Source organism: Carettochelys insculpta, chromosome 3, assembly GCF_033958435.1.
Source record: "Carettochelys insculpta isolate YL-2023 chromosome 3, ASM3395843v1, whole genome shotgun sequence".
NCBI lineage: Eukaryota > Metazoa > Chordata > Testudines > Carettochelyidae > Carettochelys > Carettochelys insculpta.
This window is the reverse complement of record NC_134139.1, coordinates 47,688,277-47,706,047: the sequence shown is the minus strand read 5'-3', so window position 1 is coordinate 47,706,047 and position 17,771 is coordinate 47,688,277. Positions and strand designations below refer to the sequence as shown.

The window sequence follows — 17,771 nt, the reverse complement described above, 5'->3', positions numbered from 1 at the left end:
GACTTCAAAGTCAAATTTAACATCTTAGTCCTGATATTCAAATATCTGCATGGGAACAGCTCTAGCTGCCTGAGAATTGCATCTGCACCAAAACAAGTGTGCTTCATGAGAACAGCTGATAACTGGTAGAAGGAAGCGCTTAAATACAAGGCAGTGCTTTTGTAACTGCCCACAGGCAGACTTGCACCTGGGACCTTTAGAGCTTAGTGCAGGAGCCTCTACAGTTTGAGCTAAAAAACAGATGCCTTTCACCTAAGGCTGTAGAAGAGACTCATTTTTCTCTCTGTAAGTGGAAAAACAATCAAACAGAACAACCAACAAATAATTGGAAAATTAATTTTGACAATTTATCTTTTGTGGATTCAAAATTACTCAAGATAATTAAGTCCAAAGCAGACTGTGAAGAATTACAAAGGATCTCAGTAAACCGTATGACTATGGCAGGTGAAATTCAATGTTGATAAATGCAAAGTAATGCACGTTGCAAAACATAATCCAAATATTTCAGTAAAAATGGCTGTTACCACTCAAGAAAGAAATCTTCGAGTCACTGTGGATGGTCCTCCAAAAACATCTGCTCAGTGTGTACCAGCAGTCAAAAAACCTAACTGAATGTTAGGAACTATTAAAAAGGGGGAGAACATAATGCAGCAAATGTCGTAATACCAGTATATACAGTAAAATTCCTTTAATCCAGCCTCTGATGGTCTGGCATCTTTCAACAATAGTCCCATTTATGAAGATAATCCAGCAAAATTTGATTGTCCAGCATACAGAAGTCCCCTGAGATATGTGTACCTCCAAATCTGTGTAAATCAGGGGCTTGGGTGGTGGGTTGGAGCCATGGGAGGGGAACAGGGGCTAAGACTGGTGTGGGTTAAGGCTGCAGGGGTCTAGGGATGGAGTTGAGCCGGGGCATGCAGGGGTTGGAGCCGGGGCCATGAAACTAAGAAGCGTGGGGGGTGAAGAAGCTGCAGGACAAGGGGGGTGAAGAAGCTGGGGAAGTGCAGGGGTGGTGAGCCGCTACTGGAGGGGTTTGAACTGGGGTGCATGGGGTGGGGATGGTGCGGTGGGTACAGAAGCTGGAGACGCACAGGGGTGAAGAAGTGGGAGGAGCACAGGGTGAAGATGTTGCAAAGCACGGGGTGAAGAAGCTGGAGACACGTGGGGGGTGGTGAAGCTGTGAAGTGTGGGGGTGAAGAGAAGTGCAGGGTGGTGAAGCTGCAAGAGCGCCATGTAGAAAAGAATCTGGGGACTCACAGGGGTGAATACAGTACAGTAGTATTTATAGTGTAATGTGGTGTAGTGTAGTAAATAATACAGTATCAAAATAGTGTATCACACAAACGTTAGTGTACTTAGAGGCTACGTCTACACGTGCCCCAAACTTCAAAATGGCCACGCAAATGGCCATTTTGAAGTTTACTAATGAAGCGCTGAAATGCATATTCAGCGCTTCATTAGCATGCGGGCAGCCGCGGCGCTTCAAAATTGACGCGGCTTGCCGCCGCGTCTCGTCCAGACGGGGCTCCTTTTCGAAAGGACCCTGCCTACTTCGAAGTCCCCTTATTGCCATGAATAATTAATGAATTCACCTCAGCCCTGGGGCGGTGCGGCCCAACAGCCACAGTCAGTCCATTTGATTCCCCCTACAAACCCAGGGTACTATTGCCTAGTAGTCAGAAACCAATCAATAGGCTTAAATCCCCATATGGGATGGGTGATGAGCAGGTAGAGGGACCCAGGCCCTACCTTTCCACCAGGTCCCAGCCAAGGTCCTGTCAAATGCAGAACAGTCCATTATTGGTTCTGCAAGGAACCCCACTGTAGCACGTCAAGATCCCAGGGTTTACAATTCTTAACCTTGTGCTACTTCATACCAGTCTCCTACAGAAGTTTTCTCCCTCTCTTAACTATTATCTGGGGCCTCTCCAGTAGTTTCTCATGGTTTGGCTCCTATGACCCAGTCCCTCATTGCTTCCTCTCCTGGAGCTCCTGCAGCATCTCCTTTCTCTGTGGTAGTCAGCCCTGACTGAGCAGCTCCACAGGCGTTTATAGCCAACCTCCAGCTGCAGCACGTCTGGCTAGGCTGTTGGGGAGTGGGTGTTCCTCAGCCAGGTGAGCCAAGTTAACTCCTTTGGGTGCAGTGCATGGTTGATACACCCTGTCACATCCACGTAGTGCTTTCCGATGGTTGGTGCTTTCAGATGGAGCAGATTTCATGTTGGTATTAAGAACAATCTCAGGCTCTGTAACTGGCATCTGTAGTAGCATCATGTGATTGTGAATTTCAGCTCAGTTTATTCCTTGCCAGAGACAACTTGAACTACATATAGAGTTCTCTCAAAGCTCCCTAAATGCTATTATACCTCATGTGGTAACCAAGATCTATGATTTGGGAAACAGTACTAAAGTCATTCAAATCACTTAGACTATGTCTACATGGCCAGTGCTATTTTGGGATACGGTGGTAACCCGAAATAGCTGCCTGTGTCTAAGAAACGTGCCCATTGTCTCAAAATACGCTTTGAGATAACGGGTACGCTATTCGGGCATCTCTGTACTCCTTCTTGCGGGAGGAGTACAGGGATATCTCGAAACAGCACTTTATTTCAGCATGTAGCACTGTTTCAACAGTGGCTATTTCAAGGCTAGGGTGTCATGTAGACATAGAGAGCTGAAATATTTAGGAACAGAAGCAGAAAAATGGGTACCCTTGTGCTCCTACCAGCTCTGCCTGCCCAGTGCTCTATCTGGGGAATGGGCTCAGAGTTTGGGGGCTTGTCCTGCTATACCAGCCCACTCAGCACTCTATCCTCCCACACCCCAACTGGAGCACTGGACAGAGTGAGGCAAGCACTGGGGCCAGATCAGAGGTAGGGCTAGTGGGATGGATCTGGATGCTGAGCGGCTGGGCCATCACCCAGCTGTAGGTATGGCCCTTCAATAAACACATAGGGATTATAAATAAACTTTCTAAATGATGATTCTTGACTCCTCTGTCACACTCCTAAGATCCCTACCCTGCCTCATCCAATGGTAATTTCTTACATGCAAAGGAAAGAGCAGCCCCATAAAGGGTAGGTCTACACAGCAAAGTTGTTTTGAAATAACAGCCATTACTTCAGAATAACTATCCTAGCTTCTACACAACACAACCTCTATTTTGAAATGGGTAAACCTCGTTGCATGAGGAATACCGCCTATTTCAAAATAGCTGTTTTAAAATATGGGCTGTTTAGCCAGGGAATACAGCCTATTTCGAAATCTGCCTTAGTGTGTCCAATGGCTCTGTTTCTAACTAGGCTGTATGCATGTAGATCTGTATTTCAGTATCATCATCATCATCATCATCAACAACAACCCAACATTTCATGCAAAGGTAAGATTAGCCACTAAGTGGGTTGGATAACTTTATAATTAGTAATTGCATTGACAGTAAGGAATATTAACGTAAGGAGTAATGGGATGTCATGCTTCATGGTATAATGCCATCATGTCCCAGATCAGAAAGAAATCCTCACCCACACCTCCCCTAATGCATTACACAGTTGCCCAGTTGCTTTGGGTATTTTGAAATAATGATGCTACACATAAAATGCATTTTGAAATAGCACTTGGTGTTATTTCAAAATACCCAAAGCAACTGGACAACTGTGTAATGCATTAGGGGAGGTGTGGATGGGGATTTCTTTCTGATCTGGGACATGATGGCATTATACCATGAAGCATGACATCCCATTACGCCTTACGTTAATCTTCCTTACTATCAATGCAATTACTAATTATAAAGTTATCCAACCCACTTAGTGGATAATCTTACCCTTTGGTGAAATGTTCTTATATGTTCTGTCACATACTGTAACAGTGTAGGAGCTGAAATCATACTTTTTTATATATAATCTGGAGCAGAAACCTTGGTGCAGACTTTAGAATAAATGAATGAATGTGATGAGTAGATAATTTGCTAATCAAATTCTACAGGACTGGCAATATGTTAAGTATTCTATATGTCAAAGCAATGAACAAATGGTACTCCTGAAAGATGGATGGCTTAGAATTTCATATGGAAACTGTCAGACAATGTGGGTTGCACTTTTTGGGCTATGCATTTCTTGATGACAGAAAAGAAATGAGTATAGAAGTTTCATATTACACTTTTGTAAATTATATAATGAATGTGAATGGCTGTGTCTGGTGGTGTAGCCTGTGGACATTGGAAAACTTATTCTTTGCAATGGCAATATAGAAGACAAGGTTTAGCTTAAAGGCGATATTTAATTTCAAAATGAAGCTCATATTTTCTTGTCTTAGAAACAAGAAATTGTTAAACTTTTTTTTTGTTATCTTTGAAAGATACATTCACTCATATCCTGGAGGATTTGGATGCTAAAGATAATCTGGCTATCAGATAAAAGCCAGTCTTATGTTCAGACACATTCATGGAAACATATTAAAGACTGTGGACAATCACAGGAGAAAAAACAATGTGCTTTTTCCAAAGTCTGGAAAGTTTTTCACCATATTTGTCCTTTCTGTTACTACCTTTTCCTGTTTCAGCATAAATTGGGTGTCCCTTTCTTGTGGAATTTGGAGGCAGTCCAATGTTGGTGCCAGGGGATGGTGCAAAGGGAGGGAGGCTTCAGGACTTAGCCCTGTCCTTCACTTCAGGCCAATCACAATACTGCTTCTTAACCTACAAAACACTCCAATAGCTGGTTATTTGTATTAAGAATATAACATAAATTTCTATACGTAAACTTTATTGGAACTACCCATGATAACTCCCAATGACATTGGTGGAGCCAGGATTCCATAGAGTCATAGGAATTTAGTATTGGAAGAGACCTCAGCAGGTTATCTAGTCCAGTCCCCTGTAGTAAGCCAGGGCTTTTTATATAAATCGTACCTGACAGGTGGTGTTCATCTAATCAGTTCCTAAAAGTCTCCAATGATGGAGATTCCACAGTTTCCCTAGGTTGTTTGTTCTGGTGCTTAGCTATCCTTGCAGCTAGGAAAATTTTCCTAAAATCTAACCTAGACCTTCCTTGCTAAAATTTCAACTTATTACTTCTTGTCCTGTCTACAGTGTTTAAGAAGAACAAGTTATCACCTTATTTATAACAGCCTTTTACAAACTTGCAGACATATTGTAATGTCTCACCTCAGTCTTTCCTTCAAACTCAACAAATGCATTTTTTTCAGTGTTTCCTCAGAGGTTACACTTGCTAGACTTGCAATCATTTCTGGTTCTCTCTTCTGGGCTTTCTTCCGTTTGTCCAGTTTTCCCAAAGGATGATGCACAGAACAGGACACTACTCCAACTGAGGCCTTATAGTGCTGAGTAGAGTGGAAGAATTATTTCTTGATTCTTACTTACAACACTCCTATTAATACATCCAAAAATGATGTTTGCTTTCTTTGCAACAGCATCAAACTCTTAGCTCTTATTTAGTTTGTGATCAGCTATAACCCCCAGATTGTTTGCTTCAGTTCTCTCTTTCAGGCAGTCATTTCCCATTTTGCATTTGTGCAACTGATTGATTATTGCTTCCTAAGTCTAGTATTTTGCATTTGTTCTTAGTGAATCCCATTCTATTTATTTCAGACCCTTTCTCTAGTTTATCAAGTTCATTTTGAATTCTAATCCTTTCTTCCAAAGCACTTGTAAGGCCTCCCAGTTTGTTATAATTTGCAGACATCATACGAGTATGCTGTATGCCACTTTTCAAACCATGTATGAACATTTTGAACAGAACTGGATCCAAGACACGTCAAACTGCAGGAGCCTGCTCAATATGCCCTTCTGGTTTGATTGTGAATTCACTGAGTATGCTTTTCCAACCAGTTGTACACACTTTATAATAGTTTGACTTACGCTATAGCCATGGCCCAAGACAAACTGACTGCTTTGGATCAGCCTTGTCTTCAGATATAGAAGCCTTTTGTTTGGAGTGCTTCTTTGATTCTCATAAATAATACATGCACTTCAAGCAGGTGATGATGACTCCCCTCGTTTATGGATGAAAAAATGTTCTTTGCTGAAACAAAGCTTAGAATCATTCAAACTTGTGTACTACCTGTATTGCTATACATGTCAAAAACCTGGACCCTCTTACAGGGAGGCTTGGAGTGGACAAAGGACATTCCACTGATGCTGTCAGCCCCAAATTCTAACCAAAAAGTGGTTTCATTTTGTGTGAAATTTCAGAGTTTGCTAACATCTGTCCTTTCTTCAGTTGCTCATTATATATATTCAAAAGTGATATTACATGTTCCTTGGCCATATTGCTAAAATAAAGAAAAACAGCCTAGCATGCTATGTTCTGAAAATCTCCAATGACATTCAAAGGGGTGCACAGCCTGAATCTATCTGGCACTGCTCTCCTGGGAACCCCAGAGATTCATGGATTTGCAGGATTGAGCCAGATCTGGAAATTTCGCTGCTCAGTGCCTGATGCAATTGCCAAACCCTCTCAGAGAAAGACAGAGCCTGGGCCACTTCGAATTTAGAGGCCCCCAAACCAGCCCCAGGCCCCCAACATATCTAACTTCTTATCCACAGAATAAAACTAAAAGAATATATGCAAATGAGCACTTGAGATGTTTTTTATTAACAAATAAATCATTATACAAATAGCATTTACACTACAAATATAACTTTAATTGTGATTTTCCACAGCAAGAAAAAACTGTTCATCTTAGGAATGCTTTTCTGCCTTTGGTGTACGCAAACTCATTTATAATAGAAGAAAAATCTAATTCACATGAAACATCACTGTTAATATTAAGCATTGTGAGGATATTCAAACACTCTTGTCCCATTGCTGAATGATGGCAGCTCTTGTTTTAACATGTTGAATATGCATTTACCTGAAGCCATTGATACAGGGAGCCTGACAAAAATACATAAAACAATTAGAAAATACAGTTGATAGCCAAGATTGAGTATTTCTTTAAGCAGTTTTTTTGGCTTGTGGTTCAATTTAAAGTTGATGGAACATATACATTTCAGGAAGATGATATTGTCACAGAGAGCTCTTGAAATTTCATTGTTGTACCTTTGTTAAACTGTTCAGCCACTGAATATAGATCTTCACATTGCCTTTTTTGTAAAAAAATAGGAGCTGGTACTCAGCTGTCTCGCCGCCCCACTCTCCCTCCAATCAATCCCATGACTGGGGGTGCCAAGGTTCCAGTACTCAGTCCCACCAAGTAGCAGCACACACACACAAAAAAAACCAGTGGATCTTCATCACTTAGTTCTCTGAACTCCCAAATTAATCCAAAAAGGGTACAAATTTGTTGCTGTGACTCAAATAGATGTGTAAGACTATATTAGATGGAGTCCATAATGACAAAAAAACATTTTGTCTCCTCATCTAAAAAAAGATATCCTGGCACTGGAAAAGGTTCAGAAAAGGGCAACTAAAATGATTAGGGGCTTGGAGCAGGTCCCATATGAGGAGAGGCTTGGGACTTTTCGTTTAGAAAAGAGGAGCCTGAGGGGGGATATGATAGAGGTACATAAAATTATGACAGGTGTGGAGAGGATGAATAAGGAGCAGTTATTTACTTGTGCCCATAATGCAAGAACTAGAGGGCACCAAATGAAATTAATGGGTAGCAGGTTTAAAACTAATAAAAGAACGTTCTCTTTCACTCAGCGCATAGTTAACCTGTGGAACTCCTTGCCAGAGGAGACTGTGAAGGCTAGGACTATAACAGAATTTAAGAAAGAGCTAGATAAATTCATGGAGGTTAGGTCCATAAAAGGCTATTAGCCAAGGGTAGGAACAGTGTCCCTAGCCTCTGACTGTCAGAGGCTGGAGATGGATGGCAGGAGACAAATTGTTTGATCATTGTCTTCGGTCCACTCCCTCTGGGGCACCTTGCACTGGCCACTGTTGGCAGACAGGCTACCGGGCTGGATGGACCTTTGGTCTGACCCAGTATGGCCGTTCTTATGTTCTTATTGAGTCAGTATTACCTATCTGTGTCAGATTGAGGAGTTAGGCTGCGATTCGTGGGAAATTTAGATGAAATGGTGATACCCTGTGCTACTGATTTGGACTCACAAAGAATCGCATCCCATTGATCATGAATATTTTGAATATCTTTAAATCATTCAGTCTGTTATCCTTCTCAACATACAGGCTATCTTTACACTAGTCCTGCCCTTTCAAAAGTGGCATGCAAATATGCCATGTCAAAAATGCAAATGAGGCACAAATGTGCATATTTAGTGCCTCATTTGCATAATGGCAACCACTCACATTCCAAAGGTGCTGCTTTCAAAATGCAAAACAACCGTGTAGATGGGGGTTCCTTCAAAAGGAACCCCTGCTTTCAAAAGCACCCTTCTTCCTAATTTTATGGAAGACAGGACTTCCGGAAGGAGAATTTCCTTCTGTAAGATCCCCGGGGGGCCACGCTTCTACGTGGTTGTTTTGGAGTCTGGAAGAGCTTTTTCCAGACTCTGAATCATGTGACCGTATGCTAATGAGGCACTAGAAATTTACATCAGTGCCTTATTAGCATTTTCTGGGCTGTTAATTAGCATGCCGCTTTCGGAACAAGTGGCACATGTAGAAAGGGCCTCTGAGAGCAATCTGGAGTTGCATCAGTAAAAATTGAAAAGTACTTCACATGTTGTACCTCTTCAAGTGTTGTTTGCACAGATGCCCACACAGCTCCATACACTCGTTTTGTATTCTGGTAGATAATGGACTTGCATGCATTTTCCACTCTCTTGTGATTCATGAACATGTTTAATATGGCCTGATAAAATTGGGTCATACTTGCTTAGAAGCTTAAGTATGCCAAGAAGGCTTCTATGTGTAGGGTCACCAATACATTGAGTGGAACCAAATCAAGCCATGCCCAATTCAGAAAGAAAAAGAATACAGTCAGTAATGCGCTTAAGGAGTTTTTCCCAGTTATTTTCTGTGTATATTTTATTCTAGAAATAGCCACTGTGTCCTGTGCTAGTCATAAGTTCTTGCTCTTGCTGTGCAGCAACTCCAAGCTCCTCATTTTCTACCTGCATGGTCTCTAAATAGAGCATCAACTCTGCATCGGTTGCTACTGTTGGCATTTCTGTGTCATGATTAATGACCTTCTCATTTTGAGGCAGTGGCATTGAAGTGTCATTTAAGGGTACAAAGTTTTCATCATCAGAACTGGAAGTGTCACTGTCAGTATGGGCACCATCAAATGGGAGAGGCATCTTTATCTACGAAAAATTATGTTATTGGCTTTAAACGCTTAACTGCTGCTTCACTCTCCTACTTGCACCACTTTAAAATTTTCACTTCATTTTTATAAGGGGGTTCTTTTAAAATACAGTAATACATAATAAAGACCATTGGTTATACAAAGTTGTAATTGTATATACTTCACAATTATATGATAACAATTTGGGGGTGTTATTTACTATGGCCCTTATAACCTTATTTCAAAGTCTTGAAATTTCATCTGCTAACATGTTCTGATTATTACATTCCTCTAGTAACTGGTGTGTTATTATGCATATGAACATGGGACAAGTGCCAAATTAGATATAAAGTTTATTAAACAACTAGATTTAAAAGTTTATTATCACAAAAAAAAGCCTTCAATGGCGAATCTAACACTGGACAAAGAGGTAAGTTACAGCTGAGCCTGCTATGGTTATTGTAGATGAAGACACATAAGAAAAAACAGGAATATGAAAATCGCCTACACAGAGATAAACATCTAATTTAAAGGTTAAACTCATTCTCAAACCAAGCAAAATCGCTTTACAGTAACAGAGTTATGACTTTCAAAACCTCTAAACTATGCAAAGACTGTAAACAGCATTTCGTAACATAGAATCACTCATCACAGAAGCTTCTCTAATCTCCAGTCAAGCACATGAAAACTCATGTGACCAAAAAATTGGTAAAAGATAATTATTTAAACCCATTTTTGTACATATATATATATATAGTTTTTTTTGTTGTCTGTGTTATAACTACAAAGTGTATAATAAATGGAAATGACTTGGTATAAAAATATCAAAATTTGAGGTCTCTGTCTCCTGAAGCCCAGCCCAAATGGCCCTTCCCTCCTTCACCACCCACCCTATCTGATACGGCCTGGCAATTGCATCAACTGTGATTATACTTACAGGCACAAGAGTCCTCAGTAGACTGTGTCTGCTTGATGACAATTTGATGTCCAGACTTGCTGCCAGTTGTGAGAGACAGAGAAACTGTATCAAGTAAAAGTATCAAGAAAAAGTCTCTGCACAAGGGAGAAGACCCAGCAAACAGCCCATGAGGGTGGAAAGGCCAAAAAAAGAAAATAAAAGAAAAAAAAAGAAAGAAAAGAAATTAGAACCTGTTTTTTCACATTACTAACTGAATACAATCAAATAACAGTTCTTTAAGAATGGGTTGCTTGCCTTTTGACACCTGCAATAGGCTGTGTGAAGTCCTCTCCTTGAGAGCCATTCCAGCAGAATCATGGCTTTTTTGAGAGGCAAGGCCCCAGTATGCCAGTTGGAATCAAACTCTTGTGTCTTAGCAAAGCAAAGGTGGCTCACTAGCAGCAGAGTGGGCATAGCTTATCCTCAGAAGCTCCTTAAAAGTGTCTTTAAAAATACAGCACATCCTGGTTCAGTGCTTGAGTTGTAGAACTACATTGCCACTTTGAGGGTTGGGTAGAGAGGAAGTCTACAAAAGAGCGGTCATATGGGAGGTCACAGAGAGTTAGAGCCTCAGTTCTCTGGTGATTCCTCAGTTGAGTAGAGGGATAGAGGAGCCAGAAGCTGAAGTGAGATCGTCATTATCTATTCTCACCCACCCCAACCCCCCAAAATAATACAGTAAAGCATACAGGGGCCCAGAGATACTGAAATGCTGAAATGTTCCACTACTGCATGCAGACCTTTTAGTGGCGTGCTATCAGAAACAAGGCTTAGTCCTAAAGCCCCCAGTGAGGACACTGGATTGCCCCTGTATTCCATAGAAAAGAGAGACAGCATATTTGTGGAAGGTGAATGAAAAAGCTGTGTAAGACAAAATAAAAAAGTTTTACAGGCAAGCACAACTCTGCTTGGGTTATTACATGAGTTTGTTGGATTGGACATCTTGAGTGTTTGCTCAGTGCTAGCTGCATTCATGTATGTCCAACAGACAGTACAGGGAACAATCCTGTGATCTACCCTCCAAGCATTTTGGCCTGTGCACCAGCAAAGTATTAAACTGGAATGCAGCAAAGGCAGTAATAATAACTGTACTTAATTTGGTCCAATATATAGTTATAGTTGCATGGATACTAAACCAGTCTGCATTCTACTCTGATTCTTCCAGGTTTGTTTCCATATATATTAGGATTTCCTTTTTCTTTACACATTTATCAGCTAAACTGATCAGCAGTAAGCAGGGCATACTGCTCACAGTCCAATGGCTCAAAGAAAAATGCTTGGAGATTGCTTACAGACTGAAGTTTCACTATATCTACATAATTTAGCACTGTGCAATGAAACATGAAAGATACCTCCAGAAAGTACAAGTCAAATTCTGTCTATGTTTTATGTTTAATATTCAAAGTTATGATTCATTGTCCAATGGTACTTTAAAAACTTGCACTGATGGTAAAATAAAGCTTCATTTTGTAATGTTTTGTATAGCAATGTGTTTTCATCTAATCTCACTGAAGTATGATATAAGAGAAAACAGAAAAAATGAGCACGCAACTGTACCTTTTGTTTTCAATATCTTTCACTAATTTTATTCTTTGCTTTTTAAGTAGTGTTATGCAGACTCTCAAATGTTACAATTACTGAGCTATTTCACTAAAAACATCACCAGTGAAATAAAAATTTCCATCACCAGTTCAATAACTTATTTAGAATGAGGAAGAAAAGAATTGTTCTTAGAACTTGCATTTAAATTACTTATACTGAAAGATTTAATATAATGGACAAAGGGCAGAATGTTAAACCTTTAGAAAAAAAGGCAACTTAGAATAGTTATAACTGGTTATATGTTCCACAGTTCATAAAGTTTCTATCCTAGGGTGAAGGACAGGGTTCATTTGATGTCACACAGGAGTGCCACTCCTCTCAGTATCCAGTGATCTGGAGATACGATTGTCCTTAAATAGATCACAGTGATATAGGTTAAATCCGTCCTCCGGGGTTTCTTGTAAATAGGACAAACATAGAGTTTGGGATCCTTGGGACCAGTTGTGTTAACAGCAAATATGTGCACCACAGGGAGTACTGTGAAAAGAATCTTTGGTGTAGGTTCGGTGAGTTTACTATTACGTCTGTCCCAGCCTGCGCCATCCAAGTACAGTCCATAAATATAAACCCCTTCCTGTATGGAGAGTAAGCAGGCATGTTAAACTTAGAAGTTATCCAGTTCAACTTATAAAATGAATAACTAAATTAAGCCACACAAAATAAGCATGTGTATTATAGTTAGAAAGGTCTGCAATAAAAAAGCAAAACGAAGGGAAGTTATAATCTAGCATTAAATAACTTGAAAAATCTTCACAGAATTATGTTATTGAACTAAGGAAGTTACTGTCTAATACACATGGCTGTATTTACACTAGCCCCCTTTTTTGTTTGTTCTTTCTTCAAAGAGGACATGGTAATCAGCCAGATTGGGGAATAAAAATAAAGTGTTGCGGTGAATATGCAGCACCTCATTAGGCTCATTCTCCCCACACCAACTTCAAAGTTGCAAACTTTGAAATTCCGGCACTCCATGTAGCTATGGGCACTTTGAAATACCCTCGCTCTACTTCTTACTTCCAAGTGCCCTTACTTACTTAATTTTGGGAGTACTTCGAAGTATCCGCAGCTTAATTTTGGGGTATTTTGAAGTGCCCCCAGCAACATGGCATGACAGCGCTCTGAAGTTTGCAACTTCGAAGTTGCCCCGGGGAGAATTAGTCTAACAAGGTGCTGCATATTCATTGCAGCACTTCATTATTACTTCCCAATCTGGATGATTACCATGCCCCCTTTAAAGAAGGGGGCTAGTGTAGACACAGCCACTCTGAAGTATTTTATATAAATGGTAAAATTAGATGCCATAATTATTCCGTGGCTGATCGTGCAACTTTGTCTCATATTTTTTTAGCAAATGACATGGATACGTTCAATTTCAGTTCAATACAGAATCCAAGAGTTAATATAGCCTAAAGTGAATATTGAATATTTCTTTAATAATTTATTTTATAAACTGCAAAAGAGAATGTAAAGTAAGAATCCTCACATTTTCTATTATTTGTATTTCTAAAATGGGTAAAAACCATGAGGCAAATACAGTGTCAACTTTTCTTGTAGCAATTTGAAATGCCTTACTTATGAAAACAATATATCAAATACAGCATGTAATACAAAAATATCTTCATATGTCATACATACAGCAGGTGGTGTGGTGATTTCTTCTTTAGATTGCTTTAAAACTTCATTATGTATTGTAACTGTATCTAATGCCCAGCCTTTATGTGCTCGAGTTGCTTCTTGTCTCATTGCTGTCAGGAATCCTGAAAAGTCAAGCCACAGGATTTAGTGTAACTTATTTGAGCAAAAGAACTGACCATATATTACACTCCTGGATGGGCTCAACGTGGTGAACAGTCCACACACTCCTGGACTGGATTCAAATCTGAGGTCTCATCTGCGTTTGGCTTGCTAGAGCTAGGAAGAATTTGGGATTTGGCTCTGGGCATTTAGGTACACACTTTGGGTACAGACCCTATGTTTGACACTTCTCTTGGCAGTGAGTATCTGCATTGTTCCTGAAAATAGTGCCAGCTATCTCAATCCTCCTCAGTAGCTGTTGCCTGATCACAGACTTCCACCAAAGTGGTGGGTCCTTTGATTTACTGTTTCTCTGTTTACAAACTATTTGACAGAATAAGCAAATAACACAGATTCTATGAAGGAATTTCTAAACAATTTACTCTTGGACAAGCTAGCCTTGGGAGCATCTTATGTTTTTGGCCATGGTGAATCTTTGGAACTTGCCAAGGTAGAAGTATGCTGTGAAGAATGGAAGGGTCTATTTCCCATTTATGATCCTAGGAAACTTCCTAATATAAGTGGCTACTGTAGTGTTCAGTACATCTAGGAGGTATGTCAATGAAAAGGCAATTGTCTAAATATGGGAATATTGTAATTCCTTGTTTCGAAGGTGTACCATTACCACAGAAAAGACTTTTGAAAATATTCTGGGTGCTGAAAATGGACAGAGTGGGAGCACTTTATATTGAAGTAGTCATGTCGCAGAGTGACTTGTAGAAATCTTCTGTGGTATGGGTGGATTTTGATATGAAAATAAGCATCTTGTAAGTCAAGAGCCAAGAACCAGTCCCTTGGTCAAAAGATAGAATAATTGTCACAAAAGTAATCACCTTAAAGCATTGTATCTTTACAAACCTGTTGAGTGATCATAGATCCAAAAATGTTTCTCCAAACATTGTTCTTTTTCGTTAACAGGAAATATTTAAAACAGAAGCCCTCACCTCTGTGCTCGGTGAGAATTGATTCTGTAACACTTAGGTTCAGAAGACAGTTTGTTTCCTGATGTAAAAGGTGTTCATGAGCAGGGTCCCTCCAGAGGGAAGTAAGAGGGGTGGACAGGAGGGAAAGAGACAAATAAAGTTGTTTGAATATCCTGCGGAGAAGATGATCTCCAATACCCACTTGTCAGTGGTTATATGTTCTTTCCCAGTTTTGACAAAAAAGAGTAAGGTAGTCACCAAAGGAGTGCAGATATTTGAGCTGTTGCAGCAAATAAAATTGCACCTGGGAACTTGGGGCTTAACTAATATATAAAAATCAGTATGTAGATGGCTGAGATGTTGCTGATTGTGGGGTAGCTGGTGTACGCTCTAGGAAAAAAAAGTTACTCGCCTTTGTGCAGTAACAATGGTTCTTCAAGATGTGTCCCCATGGATGCCCCACCTTAGGTATCAGGCTTGCTCTGGTGCCACAGATCAGAGATGTTCATAGCCATTTTCAGCCGGACCACACAAGCTTACGCTCCAAAGTGCCATTTTGCACTCTTTCAGTCACGTGCACGGTCTGGACTCAGCCAGTTCCTAGAAACCGCTTTGAATCTGAAACACAAGAATACAGAAGAAGAAGCCGAAGCAGGGAGAAAGGATGGGTGGTGGAGCACCCACGGGGACACATCTCTAAGAACTATCGTTACTGTATGAAGATGAGTAACTTCTTTTTCTTCTTTGAGTGTCCCCATGAGTGCTCCATCTTAGGTGACTGAGTAGCAGTACTCCCTCCCCAAATAAACTAAAAGGCGGGTACCAGATTCAAGTCTTGTCCGGTACAGATAGCATCGCTGTGGACAAAGAGGTATCCTCAGTCATTTGCCAGTGGATGAGATAGTGCCCAGGTCGCTGCTGCGCAGATGTCACGAAGGGGGACTCCTCTGAAGAACACTGTCAACTCTACCACCAGTCTGGTCAAGTGCACCCTTGGCTGGCACGGTAAGGACATGCCCCACAGGGAATAGCAAATTGTGAAGCAGGATGTGATAAGGTTAAACAGTCTCTGCAAAGATATTGCCTCGCCCTTTGAGCAGTAGGCTATAGATACCATCAACCTCTCAGTCCTCCAAAAGGGGTTGGTTCTGTTGATGTAGAAGGCCAAGGCCCTTCTCACATCTAATGAGTGCATTTGCACCTCACGTGCCAAGGAATGCCATTTAGGGTAAAACACCGGGAGCACTATTGGCTCATTAACATGGAACTCTGAGGCAACCTTATGGATGAAGCAGGGATGTAATCTGAGTACCACCCCATCCTTGTTGAAAATGGTATATGGTGGGATCACCATCAGAGCGCACAGCTCACTCACCCTTCCAGCAGATGTAATCACCAGGAAGAAGGTGGTCTTTAACGGCAGCAATTGGAGTGGGGCCGTGGCCAGAGGCTCAAATGGGCCTCTCGTTAGTGTCTCTAGAACTAAGTCCAAACTCCATGGAAACACAACAGGCCACCTCAGGGGTACAGGTTAGCCAGTCCTTTGAGGAGACATGCTATGACTGGGTGAGCAAAGGCTGACGTGCCATCAGATGTGTGCCTGAACACTGATATTGCAGCCAGATGCACGTTCAAAGATGCCAAAGCTAAACCTTGTTGTTTCAGGTCCAACAGATAGTCGAGAATAGTATGGATTGGTGCTTCACTCAGAGACAGTTGCCTGGTGGAGCACCAGACTGTGAATCGCTTCCACTTAGAAAGGTAAGTCTTACATGTATTCTGTCATCTGCTCTGCATGAGGACCTCTTTCACTTGGTCTGAGCACAAATTCTCCGCACTGTTGAACCAGCAATGAGCAAGGCCATGAGGTGGAGAGTGTGAGATTGCGGGTGGATGATTGCGCCCTGATTCTGAGTCAACAGATTTATGGGAGAAGGCAGGAGCTGTGGCATGTGCAATGACATCCTCTGCAGGATAAGGAACCAGTGCTTGTGTGCCCATGCAGGTGCTATCAGCATGAGCTTGGCTCTGTCCCTGTTGCTTTTCTCTAGCACTCTGGGAATTAACACTGTTGCAGGAAACATGTAAAGTAGCAGACTTCTCCAACTGATTAAGAATGCTTCACCTAGCAAGTTCAGTCCCAGACCCGTTCTGAAGCAGTATTGCTTGCATTGGCAATTCAGATGGGTGGCAAATAAGTCTATGACTGGAAACCCCCATCCATGAACTACAGGGAGAAGAATGTCATGGCAGATCTCCCATTCATGGCCTGGTGCAAAGCACTGCTCAAGGCATCCATTTCCATGTTGTTGGCGCCTGGTAAGTAAGATGATACCAGCATTATGTCATGGCGAATGCACCAGTTCCACAGGCAGATCACCTCTGTGCAAAGAGATCCAGAATGAGCCCCTCCTTGGCAATGATGTAATACATCATAGCCATATTGTCTGAATTTTGACAGGTGCACCGCAGATGCATGGCAGAAAATGTCCGTAGACATTGCGTAGTGCTCTGAGTTCCAGAAGGTTTATATGGACAGACATCTCCACAGTGGACCACCAGCCCTATAAAGACTGACTGTTGAGGTGGGCTTCCCATCCCAGAAGGGAGGCCTCTGTCATTATCGGAGTGGTCAGTAGTGGCTGATGAAATGGGATGCCTGAGAGCAGGTTGTCCTGCATAGTCCACCATCGTAAGGATTGGAGGACATCGTTTGGCATCATGACCCATCTGTGAAAATCATGATTAATGGGTCTGTATACTGTCGCTATCCAATGCTGGATGCATCAAAATCACAAAATTTTGAGGAGTAAAGGGACTTCGACGTAGCCCGGCACTTTGAAGTACTGGTAAGTTAGCTGCGGCTGCACACAAGCCAGCACTAAGTTTGCCACTTCAAAGTTGCCGCAGGGGAGAATTAGCTTAATGAAGTGCTGCATGTGCACCGCAGCACTTCACTAATAATCTCCCAATACTCTACTTACCATGCTCCCTTTGAAGTTGGAAGCTAGTGCAGACACAGCCTTAGAATCTTTGTCCGTCGACTTACACTGAAGCACTTTAGCCCTCTGCTGAGAAGACTCCACCACCAGTGAGTTTGGTTGTGAGTGGGTGAACAGGTATTTCATACCAGTGGAAGGGATGAAGTATTTCTTGTCTGTTTTTTTATTGGTGGCAGGGACGGATGCTGGCATCTGCCATATATTATCAGCCACTTCCACAATAGCCTGTCCAAGAGGGATGGCAATTTTTGAAGAAACCAGGCAGGGGTGGGGGTG

The 17,771-nt window shown here is 41.4% G+C and overlaps 1 protein-coding gene across 1 annotated transcript in view; it reads right to left on the bottom strand.

Annotated features, from left to right (window-relative positions):
* Positions 1–12,062: 12,062 nt before the first annotated feature.
* The window catches only part of DNAH8 (dynein axonemal heavy chain 8), a 548,480-nt gene continuing 542,771 nt past the window's right edge, over positions 12,063–17,771 (bottom strand). Inside the window, exons 92-93 of the mRNA XM_074989796.1 lie at positions 13,412–13,533; positions 12,063–12,350 (exon numbers count right to left, since the gene is read on the bottom strand). Coding sequence (XP_074845897.1) covers positions 12,063–12,350; positions 13,412–13,533 — 410 coding nt within the window. The remainder of the gene's footprint in view (positions 12,351–13,411; positions 13,534–17,771) is intronic.